Source organism: Lutjanus erythropterus, chromosome 17 (genome assembly GCF_056507025.1).
Source record: "Lutjanus erythropterus isolate fLutEry1 chromosome 17, fLutEry1.hap2, whole genome shotgun sequence".
Taxonomy (NCBI): domain Eukaryota; kingdom Metazoa; phylum Chordata; class Actinopteri; order Lutjaniformes; family Lutjanidae; genus Lutjanus; species Lutjanus erythropterus.
In genome coordinates, this window is record NC_139333.1 from 21,130,352 (window position 1) to 21,150,263 (window position 19,912).

A 19,912-nucleotide genomic window follows, 5' to 3' on the forward strand; every position below is an offset into this window, starting at 1 on the left:
CACAAGGGCTGAACGTCCAATACAGAGAGGGAGATGGAAAGAGACAGAGGGGTGGGCGGGCTTAAAGAAAAAACAAACACTTGTTGATGCAACGCTTGACGTAAGCAGATCTCTGTTTAAACAAAGAGCATCAGCGTTTTAATTATGAAACTGTCTCATTTTGGGTTTATGCAAGTCAGACATTTCACCATGCAATCTTCAAAAGACCGAATCATACTTCCTGACTTTGAGGCGTCCTTATAAATGATAGAGCATCACTAATGAGCAGATTATCCATGTTATTCCATGAGTCACTTACTGCTTCAGAAATCCTCTTTGTTGAATTCCCCCTGTTTCTGCTCTTCCCTGTGATCTCGTGGTTGGTGGCTGATGATGAGGCGCTGCTATCCTCAAGCCTCGATCCAAGCCATGTGACTTTTGCAAGACTGTCTTAAAATGGGCCAGTGTCCTCTTGGATAACTAACTGTGACCCACATGATGTCCCACAATGCATGAGTGAAGGGTATTTACAAGACAAGAAGAAACTTGCCTCTAGCTGGAGGCGAGATCCTGCTTCAGATTTTATTTAGAGGGAGTTTGATCTGCAAAGATACAACTTTTTCCCAAAATGAATCTGCAGTTGCTTTGATGTTTAATGAATTTCAGTGTTTCTCAGTGGATTAACAGTCCCCAGATGTCTTTCAAAGCAACTTCAGTCCCACTCAGTGCTATAACATTTTCCAAATGTCTTTCAAAGGCAAAGATAAGACAGAGATATCTTAAATATCAATTGCTGTGACCTGCTTTAAGACACCTTAACAAGCTGAGAAGCTGCATGCAGAAGGAAAAGGCGTGTGTAAAGCAATTTGCATCTTTTTGTCTGCTCTGCCTGGGAGATAACATCAAAACAAATCAAAAACTCAACTGAGTACAGACAGATTTAGACAAGGTTCAAAAGAAGTAGTTTCTTGCATGTGAGAATAAGTTTGAAAGCTGTAGCGCCCTCTGCTGGTACTACTCCAACATGGCAAGTGGAGGAATTGAGATAAAAAAAAAAAAAGAGGTCATGAGGTCACCGGTTTGAGTGACTTCTCTAAAAGATGAGATGCAGCCACATGATGCAACATTTGTGCAAATGAGATGAATAAAGATGAGCATGTTTGAAAGCGTGCACCAGGTGCATCTCTCTGGTGTCTATTATTTAGCACCTTTAGTTCTGAGGAACAACTCTATTTAGTTCAACACATCACTGCTCAGACTAACAGCTTCATCATTAAGTGCAAAGCAGGAAGGAAATGGACATATTGACCACGTGAACTCTAATTCTGTGGTCGAGCCAATCAAAGGAACAATCTCTGTGCAGCCTGTGTGTTTAATAATAGAGTAACACCATGCAGAAATGTTGCCTTAGGAAGAATATAACAGTATTAATACTGCAATAAGTTTTTTAATGATAGGCAGAGTGCAAAATTAACTTTTTCCCCCACTGGCCACATAGCTAGTTAATGTTCAAATATGATCAGCCACTCAATAGATTATCATTGCTGTTTTTGGCTGGTGATTGAAGCAAATCTACCGGCCACTTGCATATTTTACCAGCATTTGGATAGTGCTGATTTTGTGCCCTGATGATAGGATTGAAATAAGCTGAAACCATATGTGTATAATTAGCCTTGTCTTTACTATTTATTTACCTCAGGCTGATTGAAGCAGAAAAAAAAAAATCAGTTCCATTATATCTGTACAGAAAAGATAATCCACAATTTTACGTAGGAACTATTTTGTTTCTGCTGCATAAAGAAAGTAGTAGAAAATATGTAATTTTGATTTTAGGGTGAAATGTCCCTTTAAGGACCCTTCACACAGAGAACAATTTACAGTTCGATAAACAGATATACAGCTAAAAACAAAGACAACAAAGCTGAGCAGAGATAGATAGGTAGGAGATCATAATTATTTGTCTTTAAGCTCATTATTTTTTTTATTTTTTATCTCATATTTATGACTTTTTCATCTCAGAATTTCAACTTTTTAATCTCATAATTATGACTGTTTTTAATCTTTATCTCATATTTCTGACTTTTTATCTTTTACCTTTTTTGACTTTATATCTCAGAATTGAGTTTTAACACACAATTTGAGATGATAATTTCGACCTTTTCTCTCATAATTGACATTTATCTCAAAGTTTTGCTAATTATGGTATTTTTAAAAATCTCATAACTTTGATTTAAAAAAGAAGTACTCAGTTTTGATTGTATATCTCATACCTGAGTTTTACTCGGTAGCTAGACTTTTTATCTCCAAAATTTCGATTTTTTAATCTCATGATTGTAACTTTTTACTTCAAAATTAGACTTTTTATCTCATAGTTCTACTTCCTATCTCATAATTTCGACTTTTTATCTCACAATTATAGCTTTTTTTTCTTATCTCAAAATTTGATTTTTTTCTCTTTATATCTCAAAATTTTGTTTGTTTTTTTACTACTGCCATCCGTGAAATACAGTACATAAAGCATGATTTATAGAGGATAGTTTCTACTTAAAATTCACAATAATAATAATAAAAGTTTTCATAAACTTACTATGAAAGTGATCTGGAAAAAAAAAAAGATACATACACATAAATAAAGATTTTCCTCGTGTGTTGGTGGGTGTGACTGCCAGGCGAGGTTCATACAGTTCACCCAGTTTTATTTATCACCACTTGATGTCATATTTCTGACACTATGCTGAACTCATAATTCATACAGGACTTTTCGCCGGTCACGCAGCAGTTTCCGCCTCTCAGTATTTACAGCGGTGGAAGTTTAGCAGGACGCCTACAGGGTGAAAAAGTTGTGTGATCCCTTCCTCCCCCTTGCGGAGCGTCCTGTCACTGGTGGAAAATGGCTGCTCGGAGTAGCTCCTCAAAGCTCAGAGAAAACTGAGGGGGAAAAAAGTCTGCATTAACAACCAGGGGTCTCGTCTGGACCTTTTCTAACAGGCTGAAGGACAACTCGCGGAAGCCTCGACACTGAGAATGTCTCGCTGGGTGCCCACCAAAAAGGAAAAGTATGGTGTTGGTACGTAGAAAAAAAAAAAAAAAACTTGCATGCTCCATCGCTAGCTCGTCCTAGCTCTCTCTCTGTGTGCGCTCAGATTGCACAAGTTTGGGAAGGATTGTGATTAGAAAAGCGACCCGGCTGTTTTGTTTCTCGTCAGTTTTTATGCGGGATGTGATTTGTTATAAATTTGACTAAACTGCCGGACTGCAAATCTCATGTGTCGGGAATTTGCCTGCTAGTTTGCATGAAACGCAAAACAAGGAATGTGTGTCTATTGTGAGGAAGAGGACTGTGTGTGTGTGTGTGGATTGGGAATTGTTGAGAGGCGCGCCTAGTTATAGCGCTGTTTCCTGTGTTATGGGGCCTCCGCTACAAACTAACCAGCTACTATCAGGCGAAACATCACTTGCAACTTTTCGGTTTGTTGGTTGGTTGTGTTTGTTGCTCCATCTTCTACTCAGGGAAAGCCCTTTTTTTATTTATATATATAGTGTTATTTTTCAGGGTCACTTCCTCATGAGCTTTGAAAGCAGGCGTGCTGGCCTGAGAGCCGTGTCCCGTTTAGCTCCCACTCTCTCCTTCAGGGGATTATTTAACAACACACAAAGTCTAACTTCTGTTACTGAAGTTATCATGGGAGGTTCCGTTAGTAAAAAACACCCTGTGCTGTGTGGGAACTGACATGAATATGAGTAATATTTAGGGTATTTGGCTACTTTTTAATCATTTGTCTTTACTGTCAGCTATACATTAAAGTTATAGCATACTATATACTGATGTGTGATAACTTCACATTTAAGTAAAAAATGCATATTTGGAGTTGATGCCAAAAAAAGGCCTACATGGACTGTAGAACTGACATGAATATTAATATTTATTTGGGGAATTTTTTAAATCACTTGTCTTACTGTCAGCTTGTATGTTTTAGGTATTGTTTTTTTTAACCTAATACCTGCAGTAATCACCTACTTTTCAAGATTACTATATTTTACAATTTTGTATTTTAAAAATAAGTTGTTATAACTGTCGCCCATGTTTTGGGGCTGAGCTGATATTGGGGAGTGAAAAAAATCTGATATATTAGTTGATAATCTTTTTTTTTTTTTTTTTTTTACAAAGTTTATTTATGAATTCTCCATTTTTGTTAATACAACCTTGAATTCACTAAATAGGCGCATTTTGATAGAAAGAAAACAAATCCCCCACTCCTTCACTCGGGATAACATTCAGAGGGTATAGAAGATAAATAAAAACTAGAACTGCAAGCAGTTATGAACGGGGGCCAAGCCTCCCCGCGCGAGCCGGTCCCCGCGGCCCTCGGAACCCACCGCCGCGGGCTCCGAGGGACGCGGGGCTCGGGGCGATCGCGGGGACGCGCGCCGTCGTCCTAGCTGCGGCATTCCAGTTCAGGGCAATTGTCAGGACACAGGCCAACGCTGAGCTGCAGTATTCACTGTAGTGGGTGTGCACTGTTAGTGCCAAAGGCAGAATGCGTGGTGATTTTGATTTCGATGTTTTGGGGTTTGTAGCGCCCCCTCTTGGCCAATCCGCACCAAATTTGGCACAGAGTCTGTGGTTGACCTCTGGAACGACCGTGTTAAGTTTGAAGTCGAAAGACTTTAGTTTGACCGAAATATGACACAACATGTGTTTTTTAAGCTAGCCAAAAAATAGTTTGGTTATAATTAGCGCATTTTTTGTTGTGCAACAATTCTTTTGATAACTTTAGATCAGACACGTCTAGACATCGTATGTGCAAAGTTTGGCGCAGATGGCGCTTAAACTGTAGGAGGAGTTCGAAAAAGTAGGTTTCGGACATGCGGCGACTTAGCGACGGGAATTTTCGGCGAAAGTGGGCGTGGCCTACGTCAGAAAAACCAGCGCTATTGAGGGAATACGGCAATATAAGATTTTTGAACAGGTCATTTAAAATGTGGAAGTTATAGGCAAAAATGCGTTATAGCGCCCCCTAGTGGAGCACACGTGCGATTTTAGGTAGGCGGGATCTGAGTCCTATTCTAAATGTACCCATAAAATTTCAAAGCCCTAAGTGTTATAATTTGGCAGAAATTATTTTTTTTTGTTTATCTTGTAATAAGCCCCGCCCACATTGACCTGTCATGACCCCCTTGAAGTTATGGCCTCAGGGCTGGCCCTACATCGTACGGACCAAATTTGGTAGAAATCGGTGCAGCCGTTCTAGAGATATAAACTTCCCACATCTGTAGCGCCCCCTAGGCGCCGACATTCGCCAAATTCAGCTCATACGCTCCCAGTCTCATGCCAACCAAGGACCTCTGATTTGGTGTCGATAGCATTTACTTTGCCCGAGATATGCAAGATTTTCCATTTTTACCGCTAGCTACGGAAATTTGTTCGTTAATAATTCGCGGAATTTTCAACCCAAAAAAAATCTTTTGATAACTTTAGCTCATGACCAGCAGAAGAGTGTCCGGGCCAATTTTCGTGCCGATTGAACAAAATCCCTAGGAGGAGTTCGAAAAAGCAGGTTTTGCAGTTTTCGCGATTTTGCGAAAAAATTATTTAGGCGGAAGTGGGCGTGGCCAATTACAAAGTGACTCAGCTGCATTCAAGGAATATGGTGATATAAGGTTTTTGAATGTGCGACATACGGTCTGGGAGTTATAGGCCAAAACGCGTTGTCCTTGGTTATAGCGCCCCCTGTAGGCGGACGTGTGCAGTTTTTTGCGTCTGAGGTACGTGCGGGGGTGTGGGCCAACCCTCCAAATTGCACCGCCCTACCTTGCACGGTTTAGCCTGCAGCATGACTTTTATCAACGGAAGAATAAAAATAGAAAATAATAAGAAGATGATGAATAATAATAAAAATCCGAACAATTACAATAGGGTTCCCAGCACCGCTGGTCCTGGGAACCGCGTATGCCTTGCATTCGCGGTCCCCAGGCCCCGCGGGCTTGGCCCCCTAATAAGTGTAGAAATTCTGTGAAGTAATCAAAGCACACTGAAACAGTAAACTTTCACTGGTATTTTTTAAGCAAAAGTCTATGTAACAAAACAAATTGAACAACTTGAATTAAAAATAAATAAATAATCAAATAAACAAATAAAAAAAATACTTCTGCTTATGACCTGTATTTTGTGCATACTGAGGTTAAGAAAGGCTCAGATGTAGTGAGCGAAGTTGAGTGATTTAATATTCCGCAGCGCTGAATGAACCAAATCTAACTGACATCACTATGACAACAAAAACTAAAAACAGTTCTGACTCTTCAGATATTCCGTTTGTGTTTTAAGTTCACCAAAAAACTCGATATTTTGTCAGCCCTGTTCTGACATAATCTGTCAAATATTATCATAGCCAATATTTAGTGGCTATGATTTAATTATTGGATAATAAATAATAACATAAATGTTACAGTATCGTACTATAACTAGATTCTTTTTCTCAACCCAACCACAGGGTTTCATTTATTTACATTCTGGCCCAGGAACCATAACGTCGGGTTAGTGCTTTTGGCATTAGATGTAGTTCTTGAATACATTTCTATAACTGTTTACACAGCAGATGATAGGCTACACATGTTTGAAATTAAGAGTGCTTTTAAAAAACGGTTTCTCTTGTAGTATCATTTGACTAATTGATGAGTGTGTATAAATAAACCAAACCATCCTGATAGCAGCAATAAAGCCAGAAACATTAAAAGCGTGATGTTCTGGAGAAGAGCTGCACGACTTGCTTAATTTCAATGGACTCACATTGGGGAAGTGTGAAATATGAGAGCAACATAGTGGTGGTTAAACTCGCTTGCTGGCTGTGCTACACTTGAATGTCTGAAATAATAGTGTAATGGAACTAATCCTGATTTTTCCGGGGATCCCCTGGAACATCCCGTCCTGCTCAGTCTGCAGTGTAGCAAATTACACTTGTTTTCCAGAAGACTCTGGTTTCACGACAATGGATTGTTATTTTTTAATGTGTGCAATAATGTAACCCCACCATATGCATACCGAGTCCCTTTTTAGCTGTGTCCATTAGCGGGACTGAAGGCTTGCAGCTGTATGAGGGATGCTAATGCTGATTAATGGGGCGAGTTCAGCAGGTTGCACCAAAGCTTTGATTCACATCTCAGACTGCAGCTTCCAAATGAGCTCTTGCTGTTTTCAGTCCAGTCCACGCTATATGAGCCTGTGGAGGTGTAGCGGACTATGGTTTATATATTGTATATTGTTTTTTCAGATTTTAATGCCAGCAAAACATTTCAAAAAAGTTGGGACATGGACAACAAACACTGAGAAAGTTCAAGAGTTAAACAGGTTAATTGGGATTTCACCTTCTACAATCCATAATATTGTTAAAAGATGCAGAGAATACAGAGAAATCTCTGCACATACGGGGCAAAGCTGAAAACCAACATTGAATGTATGTGAGCTTTGACTCCGTCAGGCGGCACTCCATTAAAAACCCACGTACTGGAAAACCGATGTCGGTAAGCACAGTTTTGTTACTGCATCTACAAATGCAAGTTAAGTGGAAAAGTGTGCTGTGGTCTGATGGGTCCACGTTTCAGATTGTTTTTGGAAATCATGGATGTTGCGGCCTCCTTGACGCTGAAAGGTACGCACACGTTTTGAAGCAACATATGCCGCCATTCGCTGTAAAAGATTTAGGGTCCTACGCCGGTCTGCTGGCTGTCCAGATCTGTCACACTGATGATGCGTGGTGCATTATGAAGCACATAGCAACAGAGATCCTGGATTGTGGAGCTCTTGAGGTCCTACATCACGCAAGAATGAGAAAGATTTTCACTTTCAGAACCTTAAAAATTAGTGCTCTCAGTTACCAAACACTTACTGAGTGTTGTTAAAAGAAAAAGTGATGTAACACAGTGGTAAACTTGCTCCTGTCCCAACTTTTTTGAAAAATGTTGCAGGCATCAAATTTAGAATTAGTGCGTACTTACAAAAAAACAACAAAGCTAATAAGCTCAAGCATTAAATATGTTGTAAATGCATTGTATTCAATTCAATATAAGGTCGAAATGTTTTTTGCAGATCTTCGCGTTCTGTTTTTATGTCGTCCCAGCTTTTTGTTTTTTGTAAATGTGTGTGAGAAGTGTGCTATTCCGATTCAAATGATCGCTCCATATTCTCAAATATCCATGAGATGTTGAAAGTGGAGGTTCTTCAAAACATCTCAGAGAAAACTCTCATGAGGCTCACTGAATGTAAGAGTGGATGAGTCATTAGTAGGAAGAGAGGCAGCTGCCACATCACTGCTGCAGAGGATTGGTGGGGTGCACAGCTATTGCACTTTAATACTTCATGTGTTGACCAAGAAGCACTAATGAGCACACTGTGAGACCTCTTTCGCTGGCAGTATACTCACTGTGGACCTATTTCTATTTCAGTAAAACTTTTGTCACCCCTCTCATAATGGCCCCATGGCTTTATTAGTGTGTGTAGGCAAACCGTGTCCTTTAGTATTTTCACAGCATCATTAATAATAAATGCTACTGTCTTCTTGCATAGAGCATAGCAGCAATAATAAAGGGCTTTGTTATCATAACAGCGGATTCACATTACATTAGATGGATGATTGCACAGTAGCGAGCTCAAACACCAATACTGGAAATTAAACCATATTAGATTTGTGTCAGTAATAACTGAGAAAACACAACTCTGTGAAAAAAAAAGAAATCATGGCTTTGTTTGTCTCTTCTTTTTCTCTGCTGGTTGTTATGCGTCGGTTGTGTGGCAACCAAAGATCTCACCAGCTGCTTAGCTTCAGCATCAGATGAACTCTCCAGTGTACTTACATGATTGGTTGCGGTTAGAGCTGGGCAGTGTATTAGTTTAATATCAATTTTGTGACACAAGACTCTATTGCCTTTGATTTTATCATAACGTCATGATTAGGGCTGTAACTGCAGACAGCCAATTATTTTTCAGCCGAATCTATTAAGTGTTTTGTTTACGAATTGTCATAAAATAGTGACAGAGACATAGAAGTTTTAATTTACGCTGATGCAGAACTGAAAAAATCCTCACACCAGAGGACAGGACCAGTAAACAGTTGCTAAAATAGTTGTTGATTGGTTTTGATTAGACTAATTGTACTTGCTGAAACATGGAATGTCTCTACCTGTTGGCCATCATTTCCATGAAACAGTGGTTTTTCTTTTCAAATATCTGTTCCTGTTATCTTTCAAATCTTCTCAAATCACCAGCAGTCGTAATGATATTTGATTTTATCTTGATTTTATACTGATACTGCGACGAACACCACATTACTGCGGTCATGTGACCTCTGCTGGCAAGTTGAGCTCATTACTGTCATCACTGCAGATTTTCATGTCTCATGTTGAGGTCAAGTCAGGAACACAGCATCTGATTGGTTCACAAGTTAGGAACACAGCCTCTGACCAACCCAGCCCAAAGCATCTTGGGATTGCCTATGGGTGGCTAACATGTTAATGACAGCAACAACTGTTTTCAACATGGAAAGATGGATAATAACCACAGAAGACATTCAGTGTTGGATCATGGATTTATTTTACCACGTCTCCAAGAAGAAACAGCTCTTCAGATTACAAAGCTTCTGAAAGGGATACAATTGCAATAGGGCCGATGTCATAAAGGTACAACGCTAGCATTAGCATTAGCTTAACATTAGCCTTTCCTGCTTAGCTCCCTTCGGGGCTGACCTGGTCACTGTTTAAGGAGATCGGTAATAACAGACAAGACTTTTCTTGGTCTTGAGAAGCTTCGGCGTTATGCTACGCTATTAACAGTATCCTTCAGTAAAGTCCAACAAAACGCAATTATGAAGGAAGTCGTAAGTCGCCATTCCACGGTAATAAGTTCCTGTGTCACCATGGTAATAAAAAAATTATACTGTCACACCTCTAATACTAGCTGTAGTGAGGAATGACAACCTCCAGGTTCTCTGCTGCACATCATGATAACTGCCCTTACCTGTTCCAAGTATACAACACAATTGGAATGTAACTAAGTGGCCTTCATTTACCTGTGTGATGTTTTTAAAGGTGCACTGTGGTGTATTTTCTAAAACAAACAAACAAACTCATTGTGTGTCCTCAAGGTCTAACAAACGTGCGGAGTGGATATACTTCCTCATAAAACAAAAGATTTTAAGTACTATAAAATCCAGCATTGTTTCATTTATGTTTATTAGCTTGCAGTTCTCTTCTTTCCTCCAGTTTTTTTTGGTGCATTGCAGCATATTTTGGTGTGTTACATCATTTGTAGGTCAGCGGAATAGTTTGAAACTATAAGTAGGACTGTTATTCTTGTCAAAAGGGGGAAAATCAGGGATCCACTCTGAGAAAAACAGCTCGATAGCTCTACTAGAGGTGTAAAACTCCATGGAGACTCTTTAAGTGCAATTAGATGTACTTCGGTGAGAATTACCATTATAAACCACTTTATACCTGCTACATTCCATAGGCAAATTTATTTTTACTTCACTGTTTTTATTTTACAGCTGTAGTTACAGTACTGTTTACTTTTCTGGTAAAGACATGTATAGCAAAAGGACTCTGTTCTAATCGACACAGTTATGTGATGCCTTCATTAATGATGTGTTTGAGGTTCTTCCACTGACAAATTGGGCTTCAGTTGAACAATGTCGGCGCATGGTTTGATACTAATCTTTGTCCGTTTGTCCGGGAGGAGCAACACTGTTGGCTAACCCAGGCATGTACAAACTAGTCGCTTCGCTCCAAGCAACCAACCGTACACCTGATCAGTTGATTAAACGAGTCGAGCCCGGTGTGCTCCGGCTTGGTAGGAACAAAAAACCTGCAGCCACATGGCACTTCATGGAGTAGTTTGGACATGCCTGGGCTAACCTGACTAGTATGCTAAAGATGATGCACAACAACTGGTGCACTTCCAAAATGTCTCAGGTAAAACTTGCACTCTAGAGTTTCTGTATCGCGTGTGAGTAGTAGCGCTCCAAACACCCTGACCAGTGCGTTTCAGGATGAATGCATGCACCAATCCACCTCTAATTTGGATGTAAATTAGATAAAATGAACCTAATCTTGATCAGCTACAACAGAGAATCCTTACCTGCACATCAATGCAACAGTAATAATGACACTTTAAGGACTCTTTGCTGATACTTCTGTACTCTCACTTGACTTAATGGTTTTTATGCGTGGTGGAGTATTTTCACAAGGTTCTGAATCATCAGTTGTAAAACCTGTTCCCATTGAACAAGGTTTGGTATGTGAGCACCTTGACTTTATTTTTGGAAAACCCATCTTCTCAATGCATCTGGAATCCCCCCTCATCCCACCAGAGGCAACAAACTTTATTGCTTTTTACGTTGTTTCTAAGGATAATTAATACCCCGAGGCATTAGCTCGACTTCCTCCTCCAAATAATGTCTTCAGTTCCACTGGCATGTTCAGAATGCTGCCCGTCAGCCGGGATTTAACTCGGCCGATCTGGTGAATTGACAGAATTCATCGGCATTCATGAGGCGGTCACACACAGAAAGAAAGAGTTATCGACTATTTTCAAATGGAAGTTGAGGTTTTGGGGCCTCGGTGCGTGACTTCATTCTTTGACCCGTATATTCATATGATAAAAGAGGAGCAGGGCGATCCATTCGTCAAAGAAATGTTAAAATCATATCTCTCTTGACCTTGAGCTAATTTCATTACACAGTTCTTTTCTTGTCAAATGCCAACCAGCCCGGCATAAATCAAAGGGATCAGGAGTTTTGAAGCCTAGTTATTCTTGTGGCATCTCAAAAGTGATTTAACAGGGCCTCGGGGAGATGTTTTTGAGTGTCTCTGGGTTCTGTGATGAATTAACCAGAAATACTTTTTGATGCTAATTTCAAGTGTTGTCTCATTAATTCTGTTTCATCAGGATGTTTCTGTTCCTTAAGAGAGACTTCAGAGAGTTGTGGTTCTAGAAAGCAAACCAGAGAACACCAAGCAACAAGACTATTTACTGGATCTGCACGCCGCTGTTGAGACTTGAGCACAAATTACCTCTGAGAGCTCGTGTTGTCATGAGAAATGTTTTCCATCCCATGATGCTTTTGCCTTTGTAATTTAGCTTTAAGTAATCTTAACATAATACCAAGCTGGAACATAGAAAATGTTGTGATTATTATCTCTGCCAGGCGTAAGCCTCGAGGGGATCATGTGATCGCTTGCGTGTGTGAGTGACCAACGGACCTTGTCCGCTGCTAATCTCACATATTGCTAGTACGATTAGCCTAATTTTTTTGGTACACATTCACAACTGTATGCTGAAGAACCTCTGTGATCATAAGTTTTGAAAAACCTTGAACCATGCCGTCAGCAGCTGTGGCCACAGGCATTATGTTTTCAGGTCATCACGTTCTTGTGAACATGACGCCTCAAGAACGCCTTGAAGGGATTTCTTTAGAGTTGGCGAGAACATCCACTTGGACTCAAAGATGAACTGATCAGACTTCGGTGGTCAAAGGTCACTGCAACTTCACAGCTGCTTTCTTCAGTTTTGTCACAAATGTCCACATGGTTGATTGATCGCTAAAGTCTAAGCAATTAAAGGTCAAAGTCACAATGGCCTCCCAAAATGTGATGCTGGTCATAACTCAAGAATTCACCTGCGAATTATGACAAAATTTCACAAAAATGTCTAAAAGTACAGTAAAAGCATTGGGACTAGCTACTCAAAAGTTACTAGTTACATGTAGGTCAGTGTAATGTCATAAAGAAGTACAGAAACCAGACAATATTCACATTTAAGAAGCTTCAATCTAAGAATTTTGACTTTTGTTGCAGATCTAGTTATTTAATTGAATTCCAAGATAAATATAATTGTAAGCTGTTACAGTCACTGAGGAAAAAGGGGTTGTTAAATTACAGTTACTAATTGAAAGATTGGTGATTAAAAAGGGGTTGCATGTAAATATTATTTTTGGTTGCCTGGTCGAGATCCTCACTCTACTGAGTGACTTCTTCTAGTTCAAGATACATTCGGAAGTTTCCTTTTTCTTGCAGTTGCAGGTTTGGGCAGTAAAGGAAATGCTGCTTCCTGTAGGTCAGATCACACTCTGGTAGCTTATCTAAGAGGACAATTGGACACACACACATACACACTGAGCTCAAGACATTAACTGTGGTGTGGTTATGATTCATATTCTTAAACTGGTGTGTGGCAGACTGCAGGCCAACGGGACTGACAAGCCTAGACGGCTCTCATTTGGAACAGGTTAGCGGTGAGTGACACATTGGGAGCAGAAAATAGAGACGCAGTCGTTTCGTCTCTCGACTGAGGCCCGAAGTAATTTGTGAAGCCCCCGCCCTGCACCCAAGAAAACCATCTCCCACCCACAAGTGCAGTAAGCTAACAAATATGGTTGCAATTAAAACACAGTCTCGGTTACTAAATAAATTCTAACCATGTGTTCTTAAACTGCCTGCCTCGTATTTTACCCCTCTCTTATAGTCTGGGCTGAAGCTATTTGGTGTAAAATATGGGTGGGAGAAATTTGACTCATTCCCTTTTATCAGTTTGCTTCTTGGTTTTATATGCTGGGAGCTATTTTCATTGCATTTCATTCAGAGAATGCCTTGTCTCACGTCTGTTTCAAGGCGCAATAAATATGAAAAGGGGGGGAGTGTGGCTCTTGTCAACGCTGCACTCCCTGCCAGATATCGCAGCTATTAATTCTGACATAACAAAGAATTCAACAATATTAACTACACAGTTGAGTTTTAGAACAAGGCACCTGGTTTCTCTCTGCTTACATTTAAACTCTGTCCAAGAAAAAATGCTGAGCTGACGAAATCGGAGACAAGAGGGCTTTTACTGGAGTGAAATAAAGCATCTGATTAATTGGAAGGATTCAGGAGAAGGAAGGAGATGCTGCGGAGATGAGCAGAAGAGGGAGGATTTTTTTTTTGTCTTGTCAGGAGAAGAGTAACAAACAGTTTCATCTTTGTTTGGTCTGTGTTGCATTCAGGTGGTGTTTATGATCAGCCCGGCACCTTTGCTCATAAATAAAAGTGTACAAACAGAAATTGCTTGTGTTTCGCAGCAGGGGGAGGCGATCAAATTATAGGATGCGCAGAGCAGAGCTACAGTGAGATATGTTTTCTCGTCTCGCACATCCTTCCTTTGGTGTGGTGACCAATATGTGTGTTTATGTTATGTTTGGTAACAGAAATCTACGTGTTTTTATTAAGCGCCGACTGTGAAAAGTGTGCAGCTCTCTGAGCGATCACCTGGAGCCTGAACACTAAGCTAACACCATTATTTCCAGTATTATGAGTTTGTGCATCGTGGTGTTGGATTATTTGTTTTTGTGTGTGTGCAGAATGCTGAATGCATCCTCCACCTCATCCTGCTCAAATTTTTCCCCCACAAATAATACAGCTGTGCTGCACTCGCTGACCTGCCCTACAGGTCTATAAATGAAACATCAGACAACTCGCATTAGGGATGATAATCGGAGTGGGAATTGATAAGATTTTATTGATTATATTGGGGCCAGTGCCATTGTTGATTCTGCGTAATGGTCTGTTTCTTTATCAATTCCCTCATGGATTCCTCATTAATTTTCTGTCGGGGGTAAAAAAAAAAAAGTAGGCCTGCACAGATTTTCACCAAGCTGACTGTACCCTGAGAGCTGACAGCCTGCCAGCTGGAGCAACTGTCATCAATGAAATGAGACAGTATTTAAAGCTAAAGGTCAACTTAATTCTCTGCATAAAACCAGTCCTAGTACAGGAGCAGATCTAAACCGGTGACTTATTCAGGGGTACTGACTGGAGAATCGACTTAGCATACATGTTTTTGATAGTGGAGGAAACCCACATGCAAACTCCATACAGAAAGGTCCTGTCTGAACCGGTATTCAAACCCATGACCTTCTTGCTTTGAGGCAAAAGTGTGAACTACTGTGCCACTGTGCAGTACAATATGTATTCATTTTCTTATATGTACAATATTTGTACAATATTTTTCCTCAGTTAAAAAATGTAAATGTAAAAGTGTTTCCACCCTGATTTGTCACCTTTCTTAAATGAAGCCACAATTTGGACATTTTCTTCCTCTTTGCCGTTACTAGGACATGGCATTGCCACCATAATAACTACTAAATGTAATGGCAAAAATAAAAATTTTATTTTTAAGACTCTTTTCATCTGATTTAATGGAGAATCTGACCCGGTGAAAGGCATTAAGAATAACTGTATAGACATAGCTGATCTTCTCGTGCATGGTCTTGTTAACTTGCATAGGTCTCATAGAGGCATCAGTAATAAATTAAGACCGTTCGTAACCAGTTAAAAACTCCTTGTAGTAGCTTTAAATTTAAAATTGAATCAAGACCTTAGTCGACATGGATTGAGACTTGTGACGCTCCAAAGTTTCTGGCAGCGTGGACACAAAAGTTTGATGTCATTGTCTTGCAGTGCACAACTGCTAGAAAAACATCCCGGAATTGATAAGATCAGAAGCGCATCGCTTAGATGGATTAGAAAATTTGGCACCAGATCTCTAACCCCATCTGTTCTCTGCATAAACATAAAATATGCAAAACTTGATTTGTGACTTAGTTTATGCATAATTCCAGTTTGAGCTGGGTGTGTGCTGAACCTCATGACTCATACCTAAACAGGTCATTGTAAATTTTACCTTGAGTAAAACTCATCTTTTTGCACAAAAAAAGTATTTAGAGACTCTTAATTGTCTCAGCAGTCATTAGACGCTGTCTCTTAGTCAAAACTTTGGCCATCATCCCCTTCTTCTGTCTTTGGAGGTCAGTATGACTTTGCTATTCTTCATTCTGAAAGGGAATTATATATTAACTATGGGCCGTGCTGCTTGGTGAGGCAATTCTAATAGTACAGCTCCCAATGGCTTGCTGTGAGATGGTCGCTAAGACAAATGACAGCTGGCCTATTTAATCAGTGCATAGCTAAGTGGTTCCACACTATTCCTTCTTGGCTCACCGCTGAGACAAAGCTGGAACACTTCTACATCTTGTTTAAGTGTCGCTGTCATCTGAAAGGTTGAGGTGAATGAAGCACGTGTGAACAAGTTAACCTTGGATTTACGCAAGTGGGGAAAAAAAAACGATTGGTCTCTTAACTGCTAATTGTAGTGGAGTTTAACATTTTTGCAACAAAACACGGAGATGCTTCGGTAAACAAGAGCAAATAAATCTGGAAAGCTCTAAAAATGTAATGTCATGAATCAGAAATGAGTCAACATCCTGTGAAATCATCATTTGTTCCCTTTTTTAAGGACTTTTTGTCTTCGTTCTCGGTCTCAGTTGTTTTTGTTTTTATTGTGACATCTGGAGAGGCTGGTTGGTGCTGGCAAACCTAATCAAGATGTTTCTCTACGCCCTAGGTTGGTTGATCGGATGCTTTTTGTGACTATACGGAGCATTTTTGTCATGAAAGTTGACACAAGTAGCTGTGAGCGTGTAGACAGTGACTTTTCTTCTTGGCAGCTTATCAAAGGCAGGAAGACATGAAGAAGAAAGGACACACAAACGCACGCGTCCGGGCTGATCATGTATGATGACTGTATGTGTGAGTGACTGATGTGGGTCGGCATCACGGGCGGGCGGTCTGCGGTACCATCAGTATTGATTGCGGACATGCCAAGCAGCTTGTGCATTGTCTGAAAAGGAGTCCTGCTGTGCTGCTCTTGCTAGCTTGACAGATGGCTAATGGTGTGTAACACTTCAATGTGAAACAAAGGTCACTGATGTAGACGTGTGTTATTACATAATTTAGCTTCAGCAGGATGAAATGAGAACCTTTCAGCTGTCTTATTATATCAGACAGGCAGTTACTATGGTTGTATGAAGGCATTGGTTCATGTTAATAAACTTCAGCTTAGTTTAACATCCAATGAGTTTCATCTAAAATTATAGTCCGCAGCACTTTTCCTCTGTCACAAAGTTAAAACAAAAATGCCTTGGAACAATGACATTAGCCACAACAATTTGTCTACCTTTATCAGAATCCAATCCAAAGGAGTAAGTGGAGTGATCATTCAATCAGGGTTGTCAGCGGGTGTCGAAGGAGTTACCAAGAAAAACAACAAAAAAAAATTGATGGGGAAGGAAAATCTGAAATCAGCTCTGATTGAACTAAACTCTCAGCCAGACACGTTTCCCACCAGGAAATTGTTCAGCCGAGGCGGTAAGCCTCCCTGATCCTGACACATCTCAGCTCGTGATCGGGCGAATTTTTAGATGATGGCCTGATTTAAGTTTTGTTCAGGCTCAAATCAGATCTTTGTGACAGATTGTTATTTGCAGGTTATCACATCAGATTTGTGTGTCCAGACGTCACCAACCTGTCTGCACAGGTTCCTGTGGTGATGAAGTAGACATCAGTACCTATAAACTATAACTGAACGATTTTGAAAAACTATTTAATTTTCGATTTCATTGAAAAACATCATGGTGTGATTTTTGCAAGGATCTGCACCAAGCAAAGATGTTTTTGTAAAATGATGTATTGTCTGGGTGTGACAAGATGATATTTTGTCACACAATTTGCCTTGAACAAATATTACACCCTCTGCAGTTTCAGAACCGCAGTAGACTGTATTGAGATTGTAATAAAAAATTTGATTTGTTGTTCAGCCTTACTAAATACACTGGCTTTCCAACGCAAAAACACAAGGAATGCAGATCCAGCATATTGTCCTCTAAACAGTCGCGCCGTCAAGTAACAGTGCAAAACTCTTCTGTCACAAATCCGATTGGACTCGCATTTCATATGCTTTTCTGCTTCTTCCAGACTTTCTAAAATCATTTGGGATATTCAAAAAAAAAAACAGATTTGTGCTGACAGTCTGAACAAAACTGGACACTGGAGATAATTGTTTTTGTTATGTGAAATGCACGACTGCTCTTTTCCCTGAGAGTTAAGCTTATATTTCATAAAAATGTTATATATTCCACTATAAAACACTCGAGGAAGACGTGGTAGAACATAAGCAAATCAGATCATCCAAACATGGTTTTATCTAGAGCTGCAATGATTAATTAATCGGTTATCAACTTCTAAATTAATTGCCAACTGTTTTGATAGTTGATTAAATGGTCTGAGTAAATTTTTAAGGAAAATGTCCAAATTCTCTGTTTCCAGCCTCTTAAATGTGAATATGTTCTTCACTCCTTTAATTCAGTAAACAGAATATCTTTGGGTTGTGGTAAAAAAAAAAAAAAAAACCCTGTATGAGGATGTCATCTTTTGTAACATTTTATAGACCAACAACTAAACTATTAACTGAAAAAATGATGATTATTTCTCTCAACACATATTTTCCCACATTCTCTCTGTATGATGGCGCTGCTACATAAGGCGGGGGGGCATCAGTGATCTAATCTGTGTCACTGCTTTTTATTAATTGCTGAGTGGGAGCTTTTATGTTAAAAACCTGGAAAAGAACACATATGGAGTCACCCCTTTAAGATACTCAGCCATAAACATGAGGAAGCATTTCTTTTCATTACTGTAGTTTAATTTTTTTATTTATTATTTTGTTGGAGACACAAGCTTTAGGCAGGATAAGCAGAGCAATTGCTTTGTGGAAACAAAGTTTAATGTCTGGGAATAAAAACTAGAGGCCAGAACTGGCAGTGAATATAAGACTGTAAACTCAGGCTGCATTGAGGATTCTTAACAACATCTCGCTGACCGCTCTGGCCAAGGCTTTATTCTACCAGAGTGATGAGTCTGCAGCTGAGCTGAGGCTGTGCCAGGCTGCCAGTGGGTGAGCTGACACTGGGCGACCTGTCTGTTTCTGTGGGTCAAGCATGGGCTAAAAGGACGGACTTCCTGGGAAAACTCACTTCCCGAGTATTAGAGTAGCTGTGAGCTGCTGGCAGGTACGACTCGGGGTGAACGCACAACTTCAAGATGAGCGCCAACAGCATCAATATGCAAGCTGTTATTAAAGTCCCATAAGCTGGAAGACGTTCTCCACTGAGCATATTTATGTTGCCTAAGTAAACTTCCCTAGAGTTATGTTTTCCAGTCATTATACTATATTGGTTTTGAGTCTTCTAATCCCAGTTGCTGAGATTCATCCATAGAAGAAATCATAGGGCTCAACAACTCTGAGGCTATTCAGGTTATAAAAATGTCAACATTAATATCGGCTGCAGTCCATTTAATGTTGCATTTCTCACCTTTAAAAAGTCCCATGGGTTGTTTTGGGGACTTGTAATGGAGTTGTCAGTCATTGATTGTGGTCGCAGACGGGCTTGGGACTGCCACGTGCAGCAAGAGACAGCCTTTCAGTATGGCTGGCATTTGATGAAATGGCCTTTTGTGTGTTTGTGTGTGTGTGTTTCTGTGTGTGTGTGTGTGTGTGTGTGTGTGTGTGTGTGTGTGTCTGCCTAAATACTTGATAAAGTCAGAGCCTTGCAGCTCAGATGTTGGTGGGCCCTGGAGGCAGTTTAAGATTTCAGTGAGTGGCAGTTCTACTCTGTGATCAACCTTTAGGGATTTAGATGAAGCCGTCTCACTTCTGGTGCTGACACCTCGGTCTCCTTTTGTTTAAAATAAAGAAGACAGAGATTGTGGAGACATGTAGTGAGTTTTCATCTGGCCAACACATTTTCTACTGGAACTTTAGAAGTTAAAGTAGAGTATTTTGGAAGCATGTTTTGTCGTGTTTGTTGAAATTCTCTTTACGTCCTCACGGCATTCAGTAAATCAAACGATGTGACAGAAAACAATTCGGTATCTGTTGCTGTTGCAGGCCCATCCGATCACTGCATTCTGCACATCTACCTGCCTACCTGTGCATACTCTGCCTGTGTACTCATTGGTCATGACTGGAGTACATGTACAGGCCGAACTTGCTTACCACAATAGGACAGTCACGTAT

General features: G+C 40.1%; 1 protein-coding gene across 3 annotated transcripts in view; it reads left to right on the forward strand.

Moving 5' to 3' along the window:
- Positions 1–2,777: 2,777 nt before the first annotated feature.
- The window catches only part of dock1 (dedicator of cytokinesis 1), a 260,399-nt gene continuing 243,264 nt past the window's right edge, over positions 2,778–19,912 (forward strand). The window contains exon 1 of one of the 3 annotated variants that reach the window (XM_084740732.1): positions 2,778–3,046. In XM_084740732.1, coding sequence (XP_084596858.1) covers positions 3,004–3,046 — 43 coding nt within the window. In that variant the 5' untranslated portion in view covers positions 2,778–3,003. The remainder of the gene's footprint in view (positions 3,047–19,912) is intronic. The other 2 variants (XM_084740731.1, XM_084740733.1) reach the window with 2 other exon arrangements.